The sequence below is a fragment of the Prunus avium genome, chromosome 3 (genome assembly GCF_965620075.1).
Source record: "Prunus avium chromosome 3, drPruAviu1.hap1.1, whole genome shotgun sequence".
Lineage (NCBI taxonomy): Eukaryota > Viridiplantae > Streptophyta > Magnoliopsida > Rosales > Rosaceae > Prunus > Prunus avium.
Genome location: NC_142286.1, coordinates 6,734,009 through 6,749,949, shown reverse-complemented (window position 1 = coordinate 6,749,949; position 15,941 = coordinate 6,734,009). Strand labels below are relative to the sequence as shown.

Here is a 15,941-nt window from a genome sequence, read left to right as displayed (position 1 = left end):
GGACCGGCACTGAAGCTAGCCCACCCCATTTTGAAATTCTAGGTCTGTTAGTAAAAATTTTCCTAGTATTTGTATATTGAGAAAGTATCTTTGATACTCTTTTTGATTAAAAATCTAAAGAATATCATTGAGGCCAAAACAAAAAAACTGCTTTCAGTTCACAGTTTTACAAAAGTGAAGGTTAAGTTCTAAGGCATAATATTTCAACTTACGTTTATGCTTTGCTTAGGTTGTTTTGAGTGTAAGTTGTGCTTTTCTCAAAAGAAAAGGAGCAAAACAGATTGATTAGCGTGGACGAATTGCGATATCATCTTGAACTATTTCTAACTATTGAAGTTCTTTATAGAGTGGAACCTGCCATGATCTACTCTCGTCGGTATGCATAAGGTCTCAATGTAAAGGCCGGCATTAAATGCCCAAAATTCACATGCATCAAATAATTCGTTGTGCAAAAGGAAAGGTCAGATACTAGAAGCTGAGATCTGGGGACTGTTTTTTGGCCTAAAACTTGCTGTGCAAAAGGAAATCAACAACTTGATTGTTGAAATGGATTCTGCTACTGCAGTTCTACTTATTCAGAATTTCAATATACTTGGTCTACACCCGATGGCTACTTTGCTATCCAGTTGTTGGGAGCTTATGCATCAAATTAATAATTGTGTGGTGAAGCATGTTTACAGAGAGAAGAATATGGTTGCAGACTGCTTGGCCAAGGGGAGCTTCAATTTTGATCTGGGACTTGTTTCCTTTACTGATATTCCTAGGTGGGTAGGGACTCACCTAGAGGAGGACCTGATGGGAGTCCATAGAACCCGCCTTATTGCTGTTGTGTAATTTTTCTTGGGGCTCTTCCCCCCATCTCACCAAAAAAAAAATTATTCGTTTGTTTCAAAAATAATTTGGGTTCATCAATGAGGAGAAATTTGGAAATTGCATCCACTATTTAAGCAAATTTAGACTTTTAGCTTCTTTTTTTTTTCTTTTCCTTTTAGGAGTTTGAAATCTACCCATTCAAGGTCTCCTAACGCTATAACCCACTTGAGTAGTTCTAGAATCTCACTCGAGTATGCTCGAGGCTCCCTCAAGTGGTTAAAATGCTGGAAGCCAGAAAAATAAGTGGCTAAAAAGCTTTAGGGCATTTAAAAATTGACTATTTTTCAAAATTTTCCATCATTCTTTGTTTTTCTTCGAAGTAGAAATGATAGTTTAAACTACAGAGGAGGGAGATTTCTCACACACACAGAATGATGATGCCATGAGGATTCGAACATAAGACATATAGTCTGCAAGTTAAGGCTCTTATTCACTTAACTATATTAGATCCCGTGGGTTTTTTTTCTTCTTTTGAAAGTTGGAAGAGAGGATCAACCCGAAAATTATCGGGTCGGATATTTTAGAATGCCAGAGTCCGGCCCAGGAGGTTTTGAATTTTCACATCGTTCTATGCTGGCTAGCACCGGGACCAACTTTTTTGTATTTGAAATGTAACCGTTCAGTTAGGCCTTGTCCAATTTACTATTAAGTTCTAGTGGGTACAGGAATTAACAGGGGCATAATAGTCTTTTCACGTATATATCATGTGGAAGGCGCTGCGCGTCTCTCTGTCTATATATACAGCTTACACGCCCTTACCTTTTCGATTTTGCTCAGAAACGCTGTCATCTTCCATTGAAGTTTCCCAAGTCTCCCAACAAGAAGGACCTTCCGGTAAAATTCCTAACCCTACAAATCTGTACAGTTTGCAGCGATCTGGTTCTTCGATGATGATTTTTAGATCGTAACTCTTTCTGGATCTTGATCGATTTGTTGTTTGGCTTCGAAACACTGGAAAGTTTGAAGTTTTAGCGTCAAGATTATCAATTCTTGTAATTGATCTCTTTTTTTTTCTTTTTTTTTTTGTTCTTCTAAATTTTATATTGCTGGTTTGTTTTGTTTGGATTCATAGATTTAGAGAACATGGTCCCTTTTTTTTCACTTTAGATATATAATGGTCAACGATATATATTGAATGGCCAACGGGTGGCTTTGACGGTAAGGATATTGCGTATTACAAATTCATCTTGAAGATAGAAAAGAAAAATTAGTAATTTCATGGGAAGTCTAGGAATTGAACTAGAACTGCAAGCTAGGTTGAGTTTCTTTGGCATCTTTTCATAATTTTTTTTAACCAAGTATTTAGTCATAATTCAGTTGTGGCTAAGTGGTATGTTGATGGGCATGTTTGATTGAAATTGTTTGTGTAGATATGTACTTGGTTTGTAGTTAAACCTAGATAAATTTTAGACATTTAAGATTGATCGGTTATGCAATCCATAGCGCTAGTTTGTACCAGATTGATTGATTTATTTGTTATGTAAAGTTGATTTGTATGTGTTTGCCTATTGAGATATAGAGATTAAGGACCCATGTAGTCCTGCCAAAGAAGCAGAGGACCATGCTCCATGAGATTCTCACGTATATATCCATATTGTGTGACACTAAAAGCTGAAAGCCAGTTGAAGTCTTTAAATATGTGTGTATATTGGCACATAAATGCTGGAAATTATTATTATTTTATTTAGAGTTTTGTGGTAAGCATATAGATGATATAGTTTGTTAAAATTTCTTTGAATCCTATGGGATATTTAGGACGATATTCAGGAACTATTCTCTAGAAGTTACTCCAGAGATTCCTAATAAAGGCCTTTCCACCTGTGTCGTTTGACTAGAATCTAGCTCCCACATAGCTCAGTCATTGTTTATGGGTAAACCCCAATTGAGAATTTGAGTAACCATGGATTACTTAACAGTATTAGGCTATTAGGTAATTGAAAGGCTTAAAGTAGTGTATGTTTCAGATCTATAGGAAAGGGATTTTAGCTACAATTTTCATTATAGAGCCTGTATTAGTTTATTACACCCAAGTGATGTTAAACATATGTATTAGAGGGATAACGATGTTGCAAAAACATTAGTGTTGGTAAAGGTTTAACGATGTTGAAATGTAACAGTAGGAGTTTAGGGCACATGCGTCTGGAGGTTGGGGTTATGTTGCCCCATTGTGGCCTGGAGGTCATGGACTCATGGGTTTCAAACGAGAAACAGTGTCTCCGCAAGCTTTGGTAGGCTGCGTGCTTTTGACCCCCATCAGACCCTGCAATGGCAGTACCTTGGTGCAGTGGGCCACACATTTAGTGCAGGTTTCTTGGAACTACCTAGTAATGATTAATTGGTGTTCATGATTAAGGTTTTGCTTTCTATTGTGGTGTTGAAGTTATAATAAAGGTGTGGACAGAGATTTGTAATAGGTCTGTTGTTTGGTTATACTCAAATGTTTTGTATCAGTATTTTTGTGGCATATCGATGATGATAATCCCTGCACTTTGAAACCGAGAAATATAATCATGTGCATGCACACAAGCACACACCTATTATCACACCGAAAAATAGCACTTTGTTCTGTTAAAGTATGGTAAATTCTGGGTTTCCTAATCTGCAGTCTCATTGCTTTTCGCTGTTTCGTAATATACATGATAGAGTTATTTCCAAAGTTTTATTCGGTTGTACTTATGCTTACTAATGTTTGTGTTGAAAATAGTAGGTTTTAGTATTCTGTGGTGGCATCTTAACTTCAAAAATGCCTAAGGTTAGAAGAGCTAGTTCCTTGTCTCTTGATCGATCTAGGGCTTCTCCTTATCCTTGCACCTCTGATGATTCTGAGCCATACAACCTGAAAAATCCTTTGGAAAGCAAGGAGAATGTAAAAGAGTGGGAAGAAGCTAGGTGCCCCATCTGCATTGAACACCCACACAATGCTGTTCTTTTAAAGTGTTCTTCTCATGAGAAGGGCTGCAGGCCTTTCATGTGCAATACAAGCTACCGGCACTCAAATTGCCTTGACCAGTTTTGTAAGTCATCTCTGCCTTGCTGCTCTACACCAATGTTGCAAGAACTTCCTCTCACAATCACAACCTCTCACAGTGCTAACGAGGAACAGTCGTCACTTGGGCAAACCAGCCCCTGTGGGAGTCAATTGGAACCAAAGCCAGTTTGCCCTCTTTGTCGGGGAGAGATCTATGGATATGTTGTTGTTGAGGCTGCTCGTCACTACATGAATTGTAAAGTGAGGAATTGCTCTTCTGAGACATGCGACTTTAACGGGACTTATTCAGAACTGAGGAAGCATGCCAGGTCTCAACACCCTTCTGTCCGGCCATCAGAGGTGGATCCAAATCGACATAGCGATTGGGTAAGGTTGGAGCGTGAAAGGGACTTGGAAGATGTCCTTAGCTTGGTTCAACAAGGACCTGCAGAAGATATTGTTGATGAGGAATCCGGAGAGTTCAGTTCCTGGATGACTAACCTTTTCTCTGCTATGTTTCGTTCTCTTGAGGTCATGCTGGTTACTCGTTTGATGGATTCTTCTAGTGGCTCTTCAAGTGGTAGAGAGCAGACACATAACCGCAGATCAGGGAGAATGCCCAGGGCTCATTATGACAATGATACCATTTCTGTGGCAAGACGGAGCAACATTTTATCAGATAGTACATCTCGTCCCAGAGGTCTGCGTTGGCGAGCACCTAATAATGATGTGGAGATTAGTCGTGCTCCTAGATGGAGCCAAAATTCCTTGTCAGGTGAGACTGGTCATGCTTCTAGATGGAGCAATAATTTCATATCAGAGCCCAACAGCCGTGCCCCTAGATGGAGCAACAACTCTTTATCAGACGAGACCAACCGGGCCCGTAGATGGGGCAACAACTCCTTATCAGAGGAGACCAGCCGTGCCTCTGGTTGGGGCAACAACTCCTTACCAGAGGAGAGCAGCCGTGCCCCCCCTAGATGGAGCAATACTTCTGTACCTGAAAATGCACCTCGTCCCAGGGGGCTGCGATGGCGAAATCAAAGATGGCCAACTTACAACAACAGGCGGTGACTGCAGCCCATTGTTGCTGAGAGTAGCTCACATAAAAGACTATTGTCAAAATTTTCCGTAAGTTTCTTTTTTAGCAGAATTATTGTCATTTTCCAATGTTGTCTTTCTCATCTTTCTTCCCTTTTTTCCTTTTCAAAGTACGTCTCTGATCAGGTTGCGAGCCATGACCAAGTGGAGGTATTGAATGACAAAAGCATCAAGCTTCATTTTGTTGAAAAAGTATTGTAAGGAAGCATGAAGTTTTATTTTGTCCGGACAATGGACGGCCGCTGGAACTTTATTGTTTTTCTGAGCTTTCTTTTTTTGATTCATTGTTAGCTTATGTTAAGCATAGTTGAGTACTTTATAGATAATCGTTTTGGTTTATGAGGATGACTCTATTTCCTTTTGTACAAACCTTGTGGTTTTTACTATACATTAAATTTAGATAATTCAGATAAACATATGCAGGTTTTTATCCCTAATAATATGAAGAAAAAAATTGAACTCAGCATCCAAATCTCTACAGACAGGTTTTTGAATTTGGATTCCTGACAATATAAAATATGGGAAAGGAATTGGTAAATTAATTGAGTAAATATGAGAAAGAGTTTTTAAATTAAGGAGAAAATCACAAAGATCTTTCAATGTGACGCAGTTTTGAAATTCAATTTGGCACAATTACAAAAGTTAGATATGATAGAAACAAACTGTGACTGATATGATGAAGTAAATGTAGAGTATGTTGAGTTTGGAACTATAAGATCAAGGTGAGCGCATGGTGTTTTTGTTATATATATATATATATACATAATTTTGAAAGTTCTTCCTTTATTTTTTTATTTTGACAAAGCGGTATTTTACACTAATTTAATATACACAGAGGGAGAACGAACACACTGCCTTCACCAACTGTCCTAACCTATATTTTGCGTTTCTCATTTATTCTCAAAGTAGCATTCACTTTCACCCGAAAAAAAATAAATAAATAAATAAATTTTCTCTGAAAGGTATAATAATGTGTAACAAATTGGATTCAAATAGCCCACGCGGCCATACCCAACAAAAACCGCAAACACTTTGAACTTTGTAGATCGAATCGACGGTGCCGAAGTGTCACTCGCACTCGAGCAAACGGACCGTTTCACTGGGTTCCTTCTTCCTTCTCTCCTCAGCCTGCTTGCGCGGTTCCACCTCTCTCCTCTTCTGCAGGTAAATCGATAAAATTCCTGACTTTGCTTCGGTTTCCGGCTAAGCAAGCACGGTTGCATATTAAGTTTTATGAAGAGGAATGAATGGTACTGTAGAAGGCTTTAAACTTTACATTATGCGACTGATGGCATGTTCTTGGCTCACAGAATGGCAAGGTCGCTTTCAAAGTTGCTCTGCAAGGGAATTTCATTTTCAGGCTCGGCTGCTCGTTCTGCCATAATTGTAAGACTTTTATCAGTTTTCCACGTTTGGGTAGTTTTGCTAGTACTAGTAGACTAGTTGCACTTAATAGAAAGAAAAACTCAAGAGGGTTGAGAATGTGGTTCGAATGAAATTTTGATATTACCTGTGATGGGGAATATGTTTCAGTGGGAAAGTGGGTAATGGGATTATATATGTTTTCAGCATACTTATTGCTTGAGCATTGTTCTCTTGGCATAAACTTTAAATCTCAAACACTGGTCGGGTGGATGTTTGTTATTGTTTGAATGTATGGTCTAGATTGAGAGTTTGATAACATGAAACATTAGGTAGTTTGGGAAGAGAATATTACCCCATATTACACATTCTGTATTTTTGCGCTCTTGAGTGGATCATGTGTGGCCATACGTGCGTGTGTATTAATCCAGGCCATCTTTTGAATTTGTGCTTCATCTAAACTTCACACTTACCAATGATAGCAGTTAATGTTTTTTTTCTTTAAACTGGTAGTAGGCTCCTGGATCTTTTTATATCAATGGAATGAGATACTCGACCACAGTGCCGAATGAGCCCGACACACATGATGATTTTAAGCCCACTAATAAGCTTGAGAATTCTGGCCTTACATTGAAGGACCTTGTTGAACAGGTAGAGATATGCCAACTGACTCTTCTTAATATATCTCTTTATTTCCCCTTTGTCATCCAGACCAAAGATCATTGTTCTTTGAGTTAAATGATTCTAATCCGCTTCTGTAGGATGTCAAGGACAATCCTGTAATGCTTTATATGAAAGGAGTGCCTGATCTTCCTCAATGTGGCTTCAGCTCACTTGCAGTAAGAGTGTTAAAACAATACAGTGAGTTCCGAGTCATTTCATACTCCAACTCTGATTTGTGGTTTTCTTGAGTTAATTTAGCAATAAAGTCTATGCATGTGCAAACACAAATAACTAAAATAAAACCATAGTGATATCCATAGTCTTCATGATTGTTCGTATTTACCATCACAGTGAGGCCCTTTTAGTTAAATATAGCCTTCTAAGTGGCTTGCCAATTTTGAACATATGCGTACAGGTGCATATAATGTTTCCTGCATAATAGAGTATCAGTTTTCCATCAAAATATGTGATGCACCTAACTCAATCAGAAATATCAACACTGGCTAAAAAACACAAGGAAACAATGAAGTAGAATACTGTTTGGGTGAAATGACTAACAGATTGTATTAGTTTGTCCTTTCAAGTTTACTTGTTGGGTGAAGTATGCTTGTAACAAGCTCTTATTTGCTCTACGTTTAAAGTGTCACTGGAAATTTAACTCAATGGGTAGTTCAACTTGAAGGTATGAAAACTTCTGATAAATTATCGAGTCACTGGATAAACTTCTGATAAATTTAACTCAATGGATACTTCAAATTATCGAGTTACTAAATTGTGCTTGCCAGTGGTCTATTGTACTTCTGCTGAAACTTGATAACTTCTGATAATGATTATACATTGCTGCAAATTATTTTCTTATGATAATTCTGTACCTTGCAGATGTTCCTTTGGGTGCTAGGAATATCTTGGAAGATCCTGAACTGAAAAGTGCTGTAAAAGCCTTCAGGTAAGTGATTCTTTGTGGTATATGAGTAACATCTACAAGTTTGAGACCAAAATTATTTCAAATTTTGTTGCTTATCCAGAGACAGAACTGTTGGTTTATGTTGGCCTCCCAAATTTTAAAGTATTTGATTTCGAGCTGATTTCTTAATCTTTCTTTTTCCCTATGAAGCCACTGGCCAACGTTTCCGCAGATATTCATCAAGGGGGAGTTCATTGGAGGGTCAGATATTATTCTCAATATGCATCAGGTTAGTCCTTGTAAATTCAGTTCTTGTTGTTTTAAGTTTGAGGAAATGCATAGCTTTAATGATGTGGTGTATCCTGTGTAGACTGGTGAGCTCAAGGAAAAGCTTCAGGATATTTCAGCCAATCAAGAGAAGTCTGAATAAGTTGTTGAATTTGAAGTGCAGATGACATTTCATCCATGTGACATCAAGTTTAATAAATGTCTCTTTCATTATTACGTAGTGTTCATGTGAGATCTGTTTCGATTGAATTTCTCTATACATTTAGGGGTGGGCCTAAAATCCCCCTTTCACTATGGAGAAACAATTGGAATTGTGGACATTTTTTATTTGGAATAAAACCTTTTTTTTTTTTTTTTTGCATTTTAAGAATTGGAAATAAATAGTTCAGCAGAATATATATCAATTAAAAACCGGTTCGTTGCTTTGGAAAAAAAAAAAAAATCCCTAGCAAATTCTGAAGGTGTGGATGGAATATGATGAAGCTGAATAGGCCAACACCTGTCTTTATTGGATTAAAGAATAATGTTTCGACACATATCATTCCACTCAAGACTATTGTAGAAAGAGAAATGCAAAGCAATTGAACCAATTTCATTTATATCATTCCAAACTCTACATAGACAAAAGCAGTGTGGGGAAAAGGAAAATCTCAACTTACATTTTCCCACTAGCTCCCTTTCTCAATCTAAAGTACACAAAACTGCAGGTTGCCATCTGATGATATGATAATTGCCGATCAGTCACACCATGATAATTTAAAGGACAAATATACTTTCAACTATCAGAGAGACAACATGAACTAAGCTGCAAATACACCTGCGATAACCGGAAGACTTTGTTACATGGATTATATTTTAACCAACAAATTGCAGTTCTTGTCCATGATTCGCAAATTGTAGCGTAACTATTTTCCAACTTCTTGAGGGGGGTTCCAAACCGAGCAAGTTGATTTAACACATTGCAATGCAAACAGTAATCTTTTACTCCGAAAATTTTGGCAAAGTTTGTAGCAGCATTGCCATGATTTTCATTTCCCTGAGCTTGCTGAACATAAATATCGAAGCATATATTCATTGGAAGAACATGTATCTGCCAGATCCCGATGTGTTCTGGTTATTGCCTTCTGCAAGGATTTTAAAGCAGGAAGCAGCTGCCGAAAATTTTGTTGAATAGAGTTACCATGAGCTTTGCAGAGCTCCTGCAAGACAAACAATAGCAAACCATCAGTGAGATCTTCATACAGAAACAATGCTGCTGTAACAGGTATACAGAATCTAAACTGAGAGAATTGGAAATTGTTAAAAGTACCTGACACCACCGAAGTATGAACTCCAAATGTGGGCAACTCTCTAAAAGATCTGCAAATGCCTCAATTAACCTTTGCAAATATCTGTAAGGGATTGATGCGGCGACAGCAGGGATGTCTATTGGATTAACAGTGAAAATACATTTTTTAATTAGACTGTCTTCATTTAATCGTAGACTAAGGATCAAAGCTTTGCTCAATTGGTCTTCATTGAGTGCTGCATCAACTGCCTGTAATGTAATCAGAATTAATAGGGAAAAAAAAAAATTGATTGTAGAAATGCTATCAAAAGAAAGAAAAATAGTGCCATTTTCTTAAATGAAGTTTCAATTTTTATCAGAAAAAAAAAAAAAAGAATATCAAAGTTCAAAAAGTTTGACATTTAATTGGAGCAATTGTGGTATTATGGTGCGGATACTGAGTGTAAAGAACAAAAAAAATTAAAATGTTTACTGGGTCAACTGAGTAGAGGGCATTATTGAGCAAATTAAAGGTCTAAATAGAAATACCCTACAACTAAACAAAGACAAAAGCAAATTGATTAGTTGTCTTAATGTCATTTCAGTTATGCACTATGCTACATTTGCAAGGGTAAAATGTTGATCGACTTTGTTTCTTTCAACATTACAGTTCTATCAGAAGCAATGACATTTGCATGAAGTTTGTAATATTCCAAAGTTTCACCAAGTACCTCGGGTGTGACATCTATGTCAAGATCAGTTGGGTCAAAGATAAAGGAATCATCAATTGAATAAACTAGAACCCCCTCCGTTGTTGCTGCTGAGAAGCTCCGACCAGTGGGGGCAATTCTCAAGGATTTTGTTCTAACAATCGGCCTTCCGCGGTTAGGCATGGATCCTGGTAAATCATAACCTAACTTTCCCCGGGTTTGTTTGTCAATACCTTCTTCTGTATCACTGTTATCATCATCAATTAAATCCAATGGGCCAGCATCTGTCATATTCTTTGAGTTTAAGAAGTCAAGCACTCCGTCCAAAGATAGATTGTGAGTTATTTGAAACCTCCGCAGCAATACCTGTGAAAATAAATACACTACATCAATCGGCATACATAGAACATGTGAAGTTTGGAAATAATTAAGCAGAGGAGTTACGTTACAAACTAGATTCGGAGAAAAGACCATGGAAGGCGGACTAATGCCTACACATCCTAACTTTCCTTTTACCAACTTACATGGCATTCTCACATTAGATTCCACAAAATTGTTGTTTTTATCAATGCAATGATGTTTGCACCACATAGAATGGGAAAAAACATTGGGAGAAAAAGTCAGGATAAGTAGCATTTTCCTAAGGACAAATAAAGTGTGGAAAATTGACGTTGAAACAAGTTGACTGTAACAGCTTCTGGGAGAGATAAATTCTACCAAAGAATAAATGCATACACGATGTAGCATTCAAAAGCAAGAAACAAGCATAAAAAAGTATGAAAAAAGCAGGCTACTATTTCAAAAATGACATACGACGAGGGGCTTAAAAGTCATTCAGACCTTGAAAGCAATGGAGTATTCTGGCAACCACTTCCTTTCATTGGGGAACTTGCCAAGAAGTGGAAAGTTGTGCAGCCCTAATCAATGTTTTTGTTACATGTTTGACCTTCTGAATATGCGACTTATAAGTGGAGAAATCTATTCATTTGGACACTGGCCAAGGGGTGGGGAGTTGTACAGCTCTTATCAAAACTCTCATCACATGTTTGATCCTCTCTTCTGAACATCCAACTTGAACTTCAGAGAAATCCATTTAACTCTGTTCCACATTTGAAACATGTGTATTCCCCTCCCCCTCTCCCCTCTCACTACTTTCTCAATATATCAGGTATGAGGTTTAAAGCCTTAAAAACTGCATAAAAAACACTATGCAGACCTGCTCCTCCTCAAGTTTCTGAATTCATTAACATCTAGTGTTTTCAACAGGCCTAATAAAATCTACAGTGTATTTTTCATTGAGCCACTCTAGACACCAATTTATAATCTATTCACCAAGATGAAATGAAAGAAGATTAAGAAGAAAGTGTTGATCAAAAGTAATCTTATAAGAAATGGCTACATTTGAAATCCAGATAGAAATCATGGTGAGCCTTACATCAATGTGGTGAAAAGGTTGCATACGGACAGGGGAAGATAATCACAACGAATAACCTACAAGCTTTCAATATATCACTTTGTTGGCTAAAGTCGCAATAAATTTGGTGTAAATGACAATTGCTTATGTAAGAATGGGTGAAAGCTTGTAATCCAACCGTGAATGAACATATAGCCCATGCTTTTCCATGCAGTTTCTTCAAAGAATAAAAAAGGAGCCAAAGATGTGTGCATATAAATCAATGTTAAGGTCTTGTTGTTTCAGCGGCAGAAAAGTTTGAGGTACGTTATAGAGTGAGAAGCAAGCTCTTCAAAGCTTGACCATGTAAGAAACTAACCTGATCCGCAACATCATACATGCAGATATATTTGCTACTTCCTCCAGCTAATATGTAACTCCCATCAGCTGAATAACATAAGGTTGTGAAGAATTTTCCTGAACTTGAGTTGGCAGCTGATCTACGATCTGTCATAAGACGACCTCCAGAAATATCCCTGCGACCCTCAATGGTATACATTAATAAACCATCAATTGGGTCCCAGAAATGAATTTGACCATCCAATGTGCTGCTAGCCAACTGCTTTCCATCTGGGCGGTAAACCACTGTAAGAACATCATGCGTATGAGAAAATGTTTCAACTGCACCTTTTCCATTAAAAACATCCCACAACCGAACTGTTCTGTCCCATGATGATGAAGCTAGAATTGCCTACATGTGGAAGAAAAACAACAACTATCAAACCAAACATAGTCAATAAACTTTTGGTTGAATACAGGAAAAGATAAAAACAAAGTTTCTCTGAGCAACTTTGTGAGAGGACCCGAATGGTTAGAATATTTCAGCGGTTTGATCAAATCTAACCGCTTTAAACAAATGATCCAACTACCGAAATCTCCCAAGGGCTTATAGGCACTCAAAAGGAGTCACAGGTGAGCAGATTCAAGGGAATGTTGGTGCATTACACCACATACATAAGGAAAACGCCTCAAATCATAAATAGAAACCGACTTAATTTTCACAAGTATAGGCATCTACAATAACCGGACTTAGGAATACAGGAGCATAGGCATCTATACTAAACAAGCAAACAATCAAACGTAATATGAATAAACTCACATTTGTAGGAGAAAACATCAAACCATGAACAGGACCTTCATGACCACTAAGAATGTCCAACAAACGGCCTGTCTTCATTGACCAAACAAAGATCTAGAGTACAGAACATTAAGGAAAATCAGGGTACAGCAATTAAAATGAACCATTAATGAAAAAAAAATATATTTAAAAAAAAAACTAGGAGAAAGGGGGAAAAACACCTCAAAGGAATCAAGAGTTCCAGCACAAATCACTTCACCACTCTGATCTGCTGCCAATGAAACAAATTGCCGAGATTCAGGGGTGGTAAATGTTCTAAAATTTCGATAACGGAACAAATCCCATGCACGAACAGTCCCATCCAGAGATGCACTTAGGAGACTATGGCTGTTAGCCATAAAGTGGAGTGCAGTGATTGCATTAGTGTGCTCAGAGAACGTTATAAAGCAGAAGCCTGAAGAAACAGTCCAAACCTGCATAAACCAAACAGTAAACTCTCTAGGTGTGATATCAGTCCATAACTGCATTATGTCCAAAATATTACCTAATAATCTGCACATTGGCAAGTTGAATGTAAATATGAAGGCGTAACAGCATGAGAAATGCCAATAATTAATTCATTCTCACAAACAATGTATGATAACTGGGCACAATAGGAAATAGTACATCATATACCCACCAAACTGTCATGCATTATTGGACTCAGTAGACAATTCTAGAATACAGATATGGCCAATGACCATTTGGTCTAGTGTCACCTAGTCTGCACTTTGTTGGAGCCAGTCCTGAGTTCAAATCTCATGATGACTGTTTAATACGAGAATTATAAGACTAGAATGAGGTAATCCATAGTCATCATAACCAGTAATACGGACCTTCAGTACAAAAGCAATCATTAAAAACAAAAAGTAACATTGAGTTGCATCTTTCAAGGTCAGTTTTGAAATTCAGTCATAATTTATTGAACATAACAAATGCTACAACTGAAACAAATGGATTAAATAAAAAGGGTTAGTCATTAAGTGAAGAGAACCCAACAAACCAATGCATAAATGGACATACCATTCTATTGTACAGACATTACATTTCTTTCAAAATCATATGAATCTGCCAAAGATAGCTAACAAATTACACACCTCATCCTTTAATCATAAAAGTTTAAAACATGTAGCTAATATGCTTGAACTAAAAATTTGCACAGTACTACACAAGTATTATCCTCTAATTAAAAAGCTTCAGGTTTTAAAACTCACATACCTTGACTTTGTTATCATCTGCTCCAGTGGCTAACAGTAGTGAATCTGGCGAATAAGCAAGACAATTCACATCGAAGTAATGTCCTTGCTGCTTCAATATATAACTCTCTGACTTCCACTCCCACACAAGCAACTGTCCAAGTTTCGCACACCCAAATGTCAGCCAATTTCCAAGCTCGTTAAAAACTGCGGTTGTAATTTTCTCTCTTGATATCGACAACAAGTGAAAGCACACAAAATCAGGCATTTGATACAACCCAAATACACCATTTGAGAACCCCACAACCAACATATTAAGTCCCCTATGATAATCACACGCAGTCAACTTCGCCTGGGCCTGCATAAAATTGTCCTTCCTCAACAACTCCCATTTCCTGTTTTGCAAATACCCACCTTCTTCATCCAAGTTACCACCTCTGCCCTCATACCCCTTCCTCTTCTTAATATCACCACTACCAACACCTTCCACTGTACCGTCACCATCCCTATCTGTTGTACCCGGAGAGGGTGGCTCCGTAACATCCATTCCATCAAACTCACCTTCATTGCCACTCAAACCCCAACTAAAAATATAAGAATCACGTGTAACTGTATAAACATTGCATACCTTATTGGTGTTCTTATCAATACCAAAAAACACACCCACAACTGTATCTCTATGACCCAAAAACATAAATGGCTTCTTCTTAAACACACCAAATTTCAATTTTTTCATACAAAACAATCTCGCAGTCAAATCTTTCGACCCGGCAAGCAAATAACCTGAGTCCGGACTCCATTCCAATGACACAACCTTATCGTCACAATCAGCAAAAGTCCTAACCAATTCAAATGGGAAAAACTCTTTCTTGAAACCAGGAGACCGCCAAATTTGAACCAACTTACCAGTGGCCACCGCTATATGCGCCCCGTCGGGGCTGAATTTGATGGCATTGACGGCGTTTTTGAAAGAAATGCGGTGAAGCACCACACGCTGCCTGAGGTTGATGAATTGGCATCTGTGATTCTCGTCGACGGTGAGGAGAAACACGCCGTCCGGCGAGGCGGCGATTCGGGTGATGTTGGAGGAAGATTGGACGGGTAGGGTTATGGTTTGGGATTTGATGAGGTCGGTGACGGAGACTCTGTTACCGACCGGTGAGATTAGCTCGGTGTTGTTGGTGATTATGGCGTTGCCTCCTCTGTATGGAGCTCCGAGGAGGTTCTGGAACCTGTAGTTCATTGCTTTTTCACAGTTAGGTTGCGGAGAGAAAACGCAGGAAAGTACAACGGATTGAATTAGGCAAAATTTTCTGAGCAACCAAACACGGTCGGTAGAAGAACGTTGAGGAGTTTTTAGTCTGTAAAGACACGCTAGGGTTTATCTAGGGTTTAACTAAACGGACACTCACAGTTTTGAACCTCTGGTTTGGGGCTACTTTTCATTTTCATTTTCATTTTGGTCCCCACAGTTTTGGTTTATACAATCCAGTCCAATTCACTTTCTATGTCCATTAGGCCGGGCCGGCCCGTTTAGAGTCGGCCCATTTAAAAAATGGGTCGTGCCGGGCTTGCTCATTTAGAAAAATCATCAATCTCAGCTCGAGTCTACATGGGCTTGGACTGTGTTTGTACCGGGCCACTAAACGGGCCGATATTGGCCCACACCAAATTTGACTTATATATTGCATTTTTTTGTTATTTTTTTATTACTTCAGTTAAATCTCATTTACAATTATGTCTATACTAATAATATTTATTATTTGTTAAGAAAAAGAGGTCAATAACTTTATTTAAAGTACATTTAAATAGAAAATGGCCAAATTATTGTTTGAGTTTTAAAGATAACATTACATTTTAATATGTATTTTTAAAGAAAAAAATAGACTTGAATTTAAGATATAAATGTAATAATATATTATTTTTCTCTAAAACAAGTATAATTTAATAAATGGACTTTAAACGGATTGGCTTGTTGGATTTCGAGCCGATACGGCCCGCGAAGAACCATGGCCCGACCCAACTCATTGGACCTAATT

General features: G+C 37.9%; 3 protein-coding genes across 4 annotated transcripts; 2 read left to right on the top strand and 1 right to left on the bottom strand.

The window, feature by feature from the left end:
• Positions 1–1,564: 1,564 nt before the first annotated feature.
• On the top strand, positions 1,565–5,311 carry LOC110760007 (uncharacterized). Of its 2 annotated transcripts, none has more exons than XM_021962170.2 (3): positions 1,565–1,707; positions 3,581–4,972; positions 5,054–5,311. In XM_021962170.2, exon 2 carries the CDS (start codon positions 3,617–3,619, stop codon positions 4,913–4,915), a length of 1,299 nt encoding a protein of 432 aa, XP_021817862.2. In that variant the 5' UTR covers positions 1,565–1,707; positions 3,581–3,616; the 3' UTR covers positions 4,916–4,972; positions 5,054–5,311. The 2 variants fall into 2 exon arrangements, with proteins under 2 accessions (XP_021817862.2, XP_088106584.1); XM_088250458.1 differs by having other exon boundaries at positions 1,609–1,707; positions 3,578–4,972.
• Positions 5,312–5,923: 612 nt separating this feature from the next.
• Positions 5,924–8,514, top strand: LOC110760005 (monothiol glutaredoxin-S15, mitochondrial-like). The gene is made up of 7 exons (XM_021962167.2): positions 5,924–6,106; positions 6,253–6,328; positions 6,821–6,955; positions 7,066–7,165; positions 7,847–7,913; positions 8,082–8,160; positions 8,242–8,514. Exons 2-7 carry the CDS (start codon positions 6,254–6,256, stop codon positions 8,299–8,301), a joined length of 516 nt encoding a protein of 171 aa, XP_021817859.1. The 5' UTR covers positions 5,924–6,106; position 6,253; the 3' UTR covers positions 8,302–8,514.
• A 228-nt stretch (positions 8,515–8,742) lies between these two features.
• Positions 8,743–15,302, bottom strand: PWP2 (periodic tryptophan protein 2). The gene is made up of 7 exons (XM_021962174.2): positions 13,925–15,302; positions 12,889–13,140; positions 12,689–12,781; positions 11,909–12,280; positions 10,158–10,502; positions 9,469–9,696; positions 8,743–9,358 (listed from the first exon to the last, which is right to left on the bottom strand). The coding sequence occupies exons 1-7, from the start codon at positions 15,143–15,145 to the stop codon at positions 9,188–9,190; spliced, it is 2,682 nt and encodes an 893-aa protein (XP_021817866.1). The 5' UTR covers positions 15,146–15,302; the 3' UTR covers positions 8,743–9,187.
• Positions 15,303–15,941: the final 639 nt, after the last annotated feature.

Bases quoted from the DNA above. Each gene is read 5' to 3' on its own strand.
- LOC110760007 (XM_021962170.2), top strand. From the start codon at position 3,617: ATGCCTAAGGTTAGAAGAGCTAGTTCCTTGTCTCTTGATCGATCTAGG.
- PWP2 (XM_021962174.2), bottom strand. From the start codon at position 15,145: ATGAACTACAGGTTCCAGAACCTCCTCGGAGCTCCATACAGAGGAGGC. The intron at 13,141-13,924 runs GTATGTGAGTTT...TGGTTTATGCAG, and splicing joins CAGATGATAACAAAGTCAAG to GTTTGGACTGTTTCTTCAGG. The intron at 9,359-9,468 runs GTACTTTTAACA...TTTGTCTTGCAG, and splicing joins TCATACTTCGGTGGTGTCAG to GAGCTCTGCAAAGCTCATGG.
- LOC110760005 (XM_021962167.2), top strand. From the start codon at position 6,254: ATGGCAAGGTCGCTTTCAAAGTTGCTCTGCAAGGGAATTTCATTTTCA. The intron at 7,166-7,846 runs GTGAGTTCCGAG...TGTACCTTGCAG, and splicing joins AAGAGTGTTAAAACAATACA to ATGTTCCTTTGGGTGCTAGG. The intron at 8,161-8,241 runs GTTAGTCCTTGT...TATCCTGTGTAG, and splicing joins TTATTCTCAATATGCATCAG to ACTGGTGAGCTCAAGGAAAA.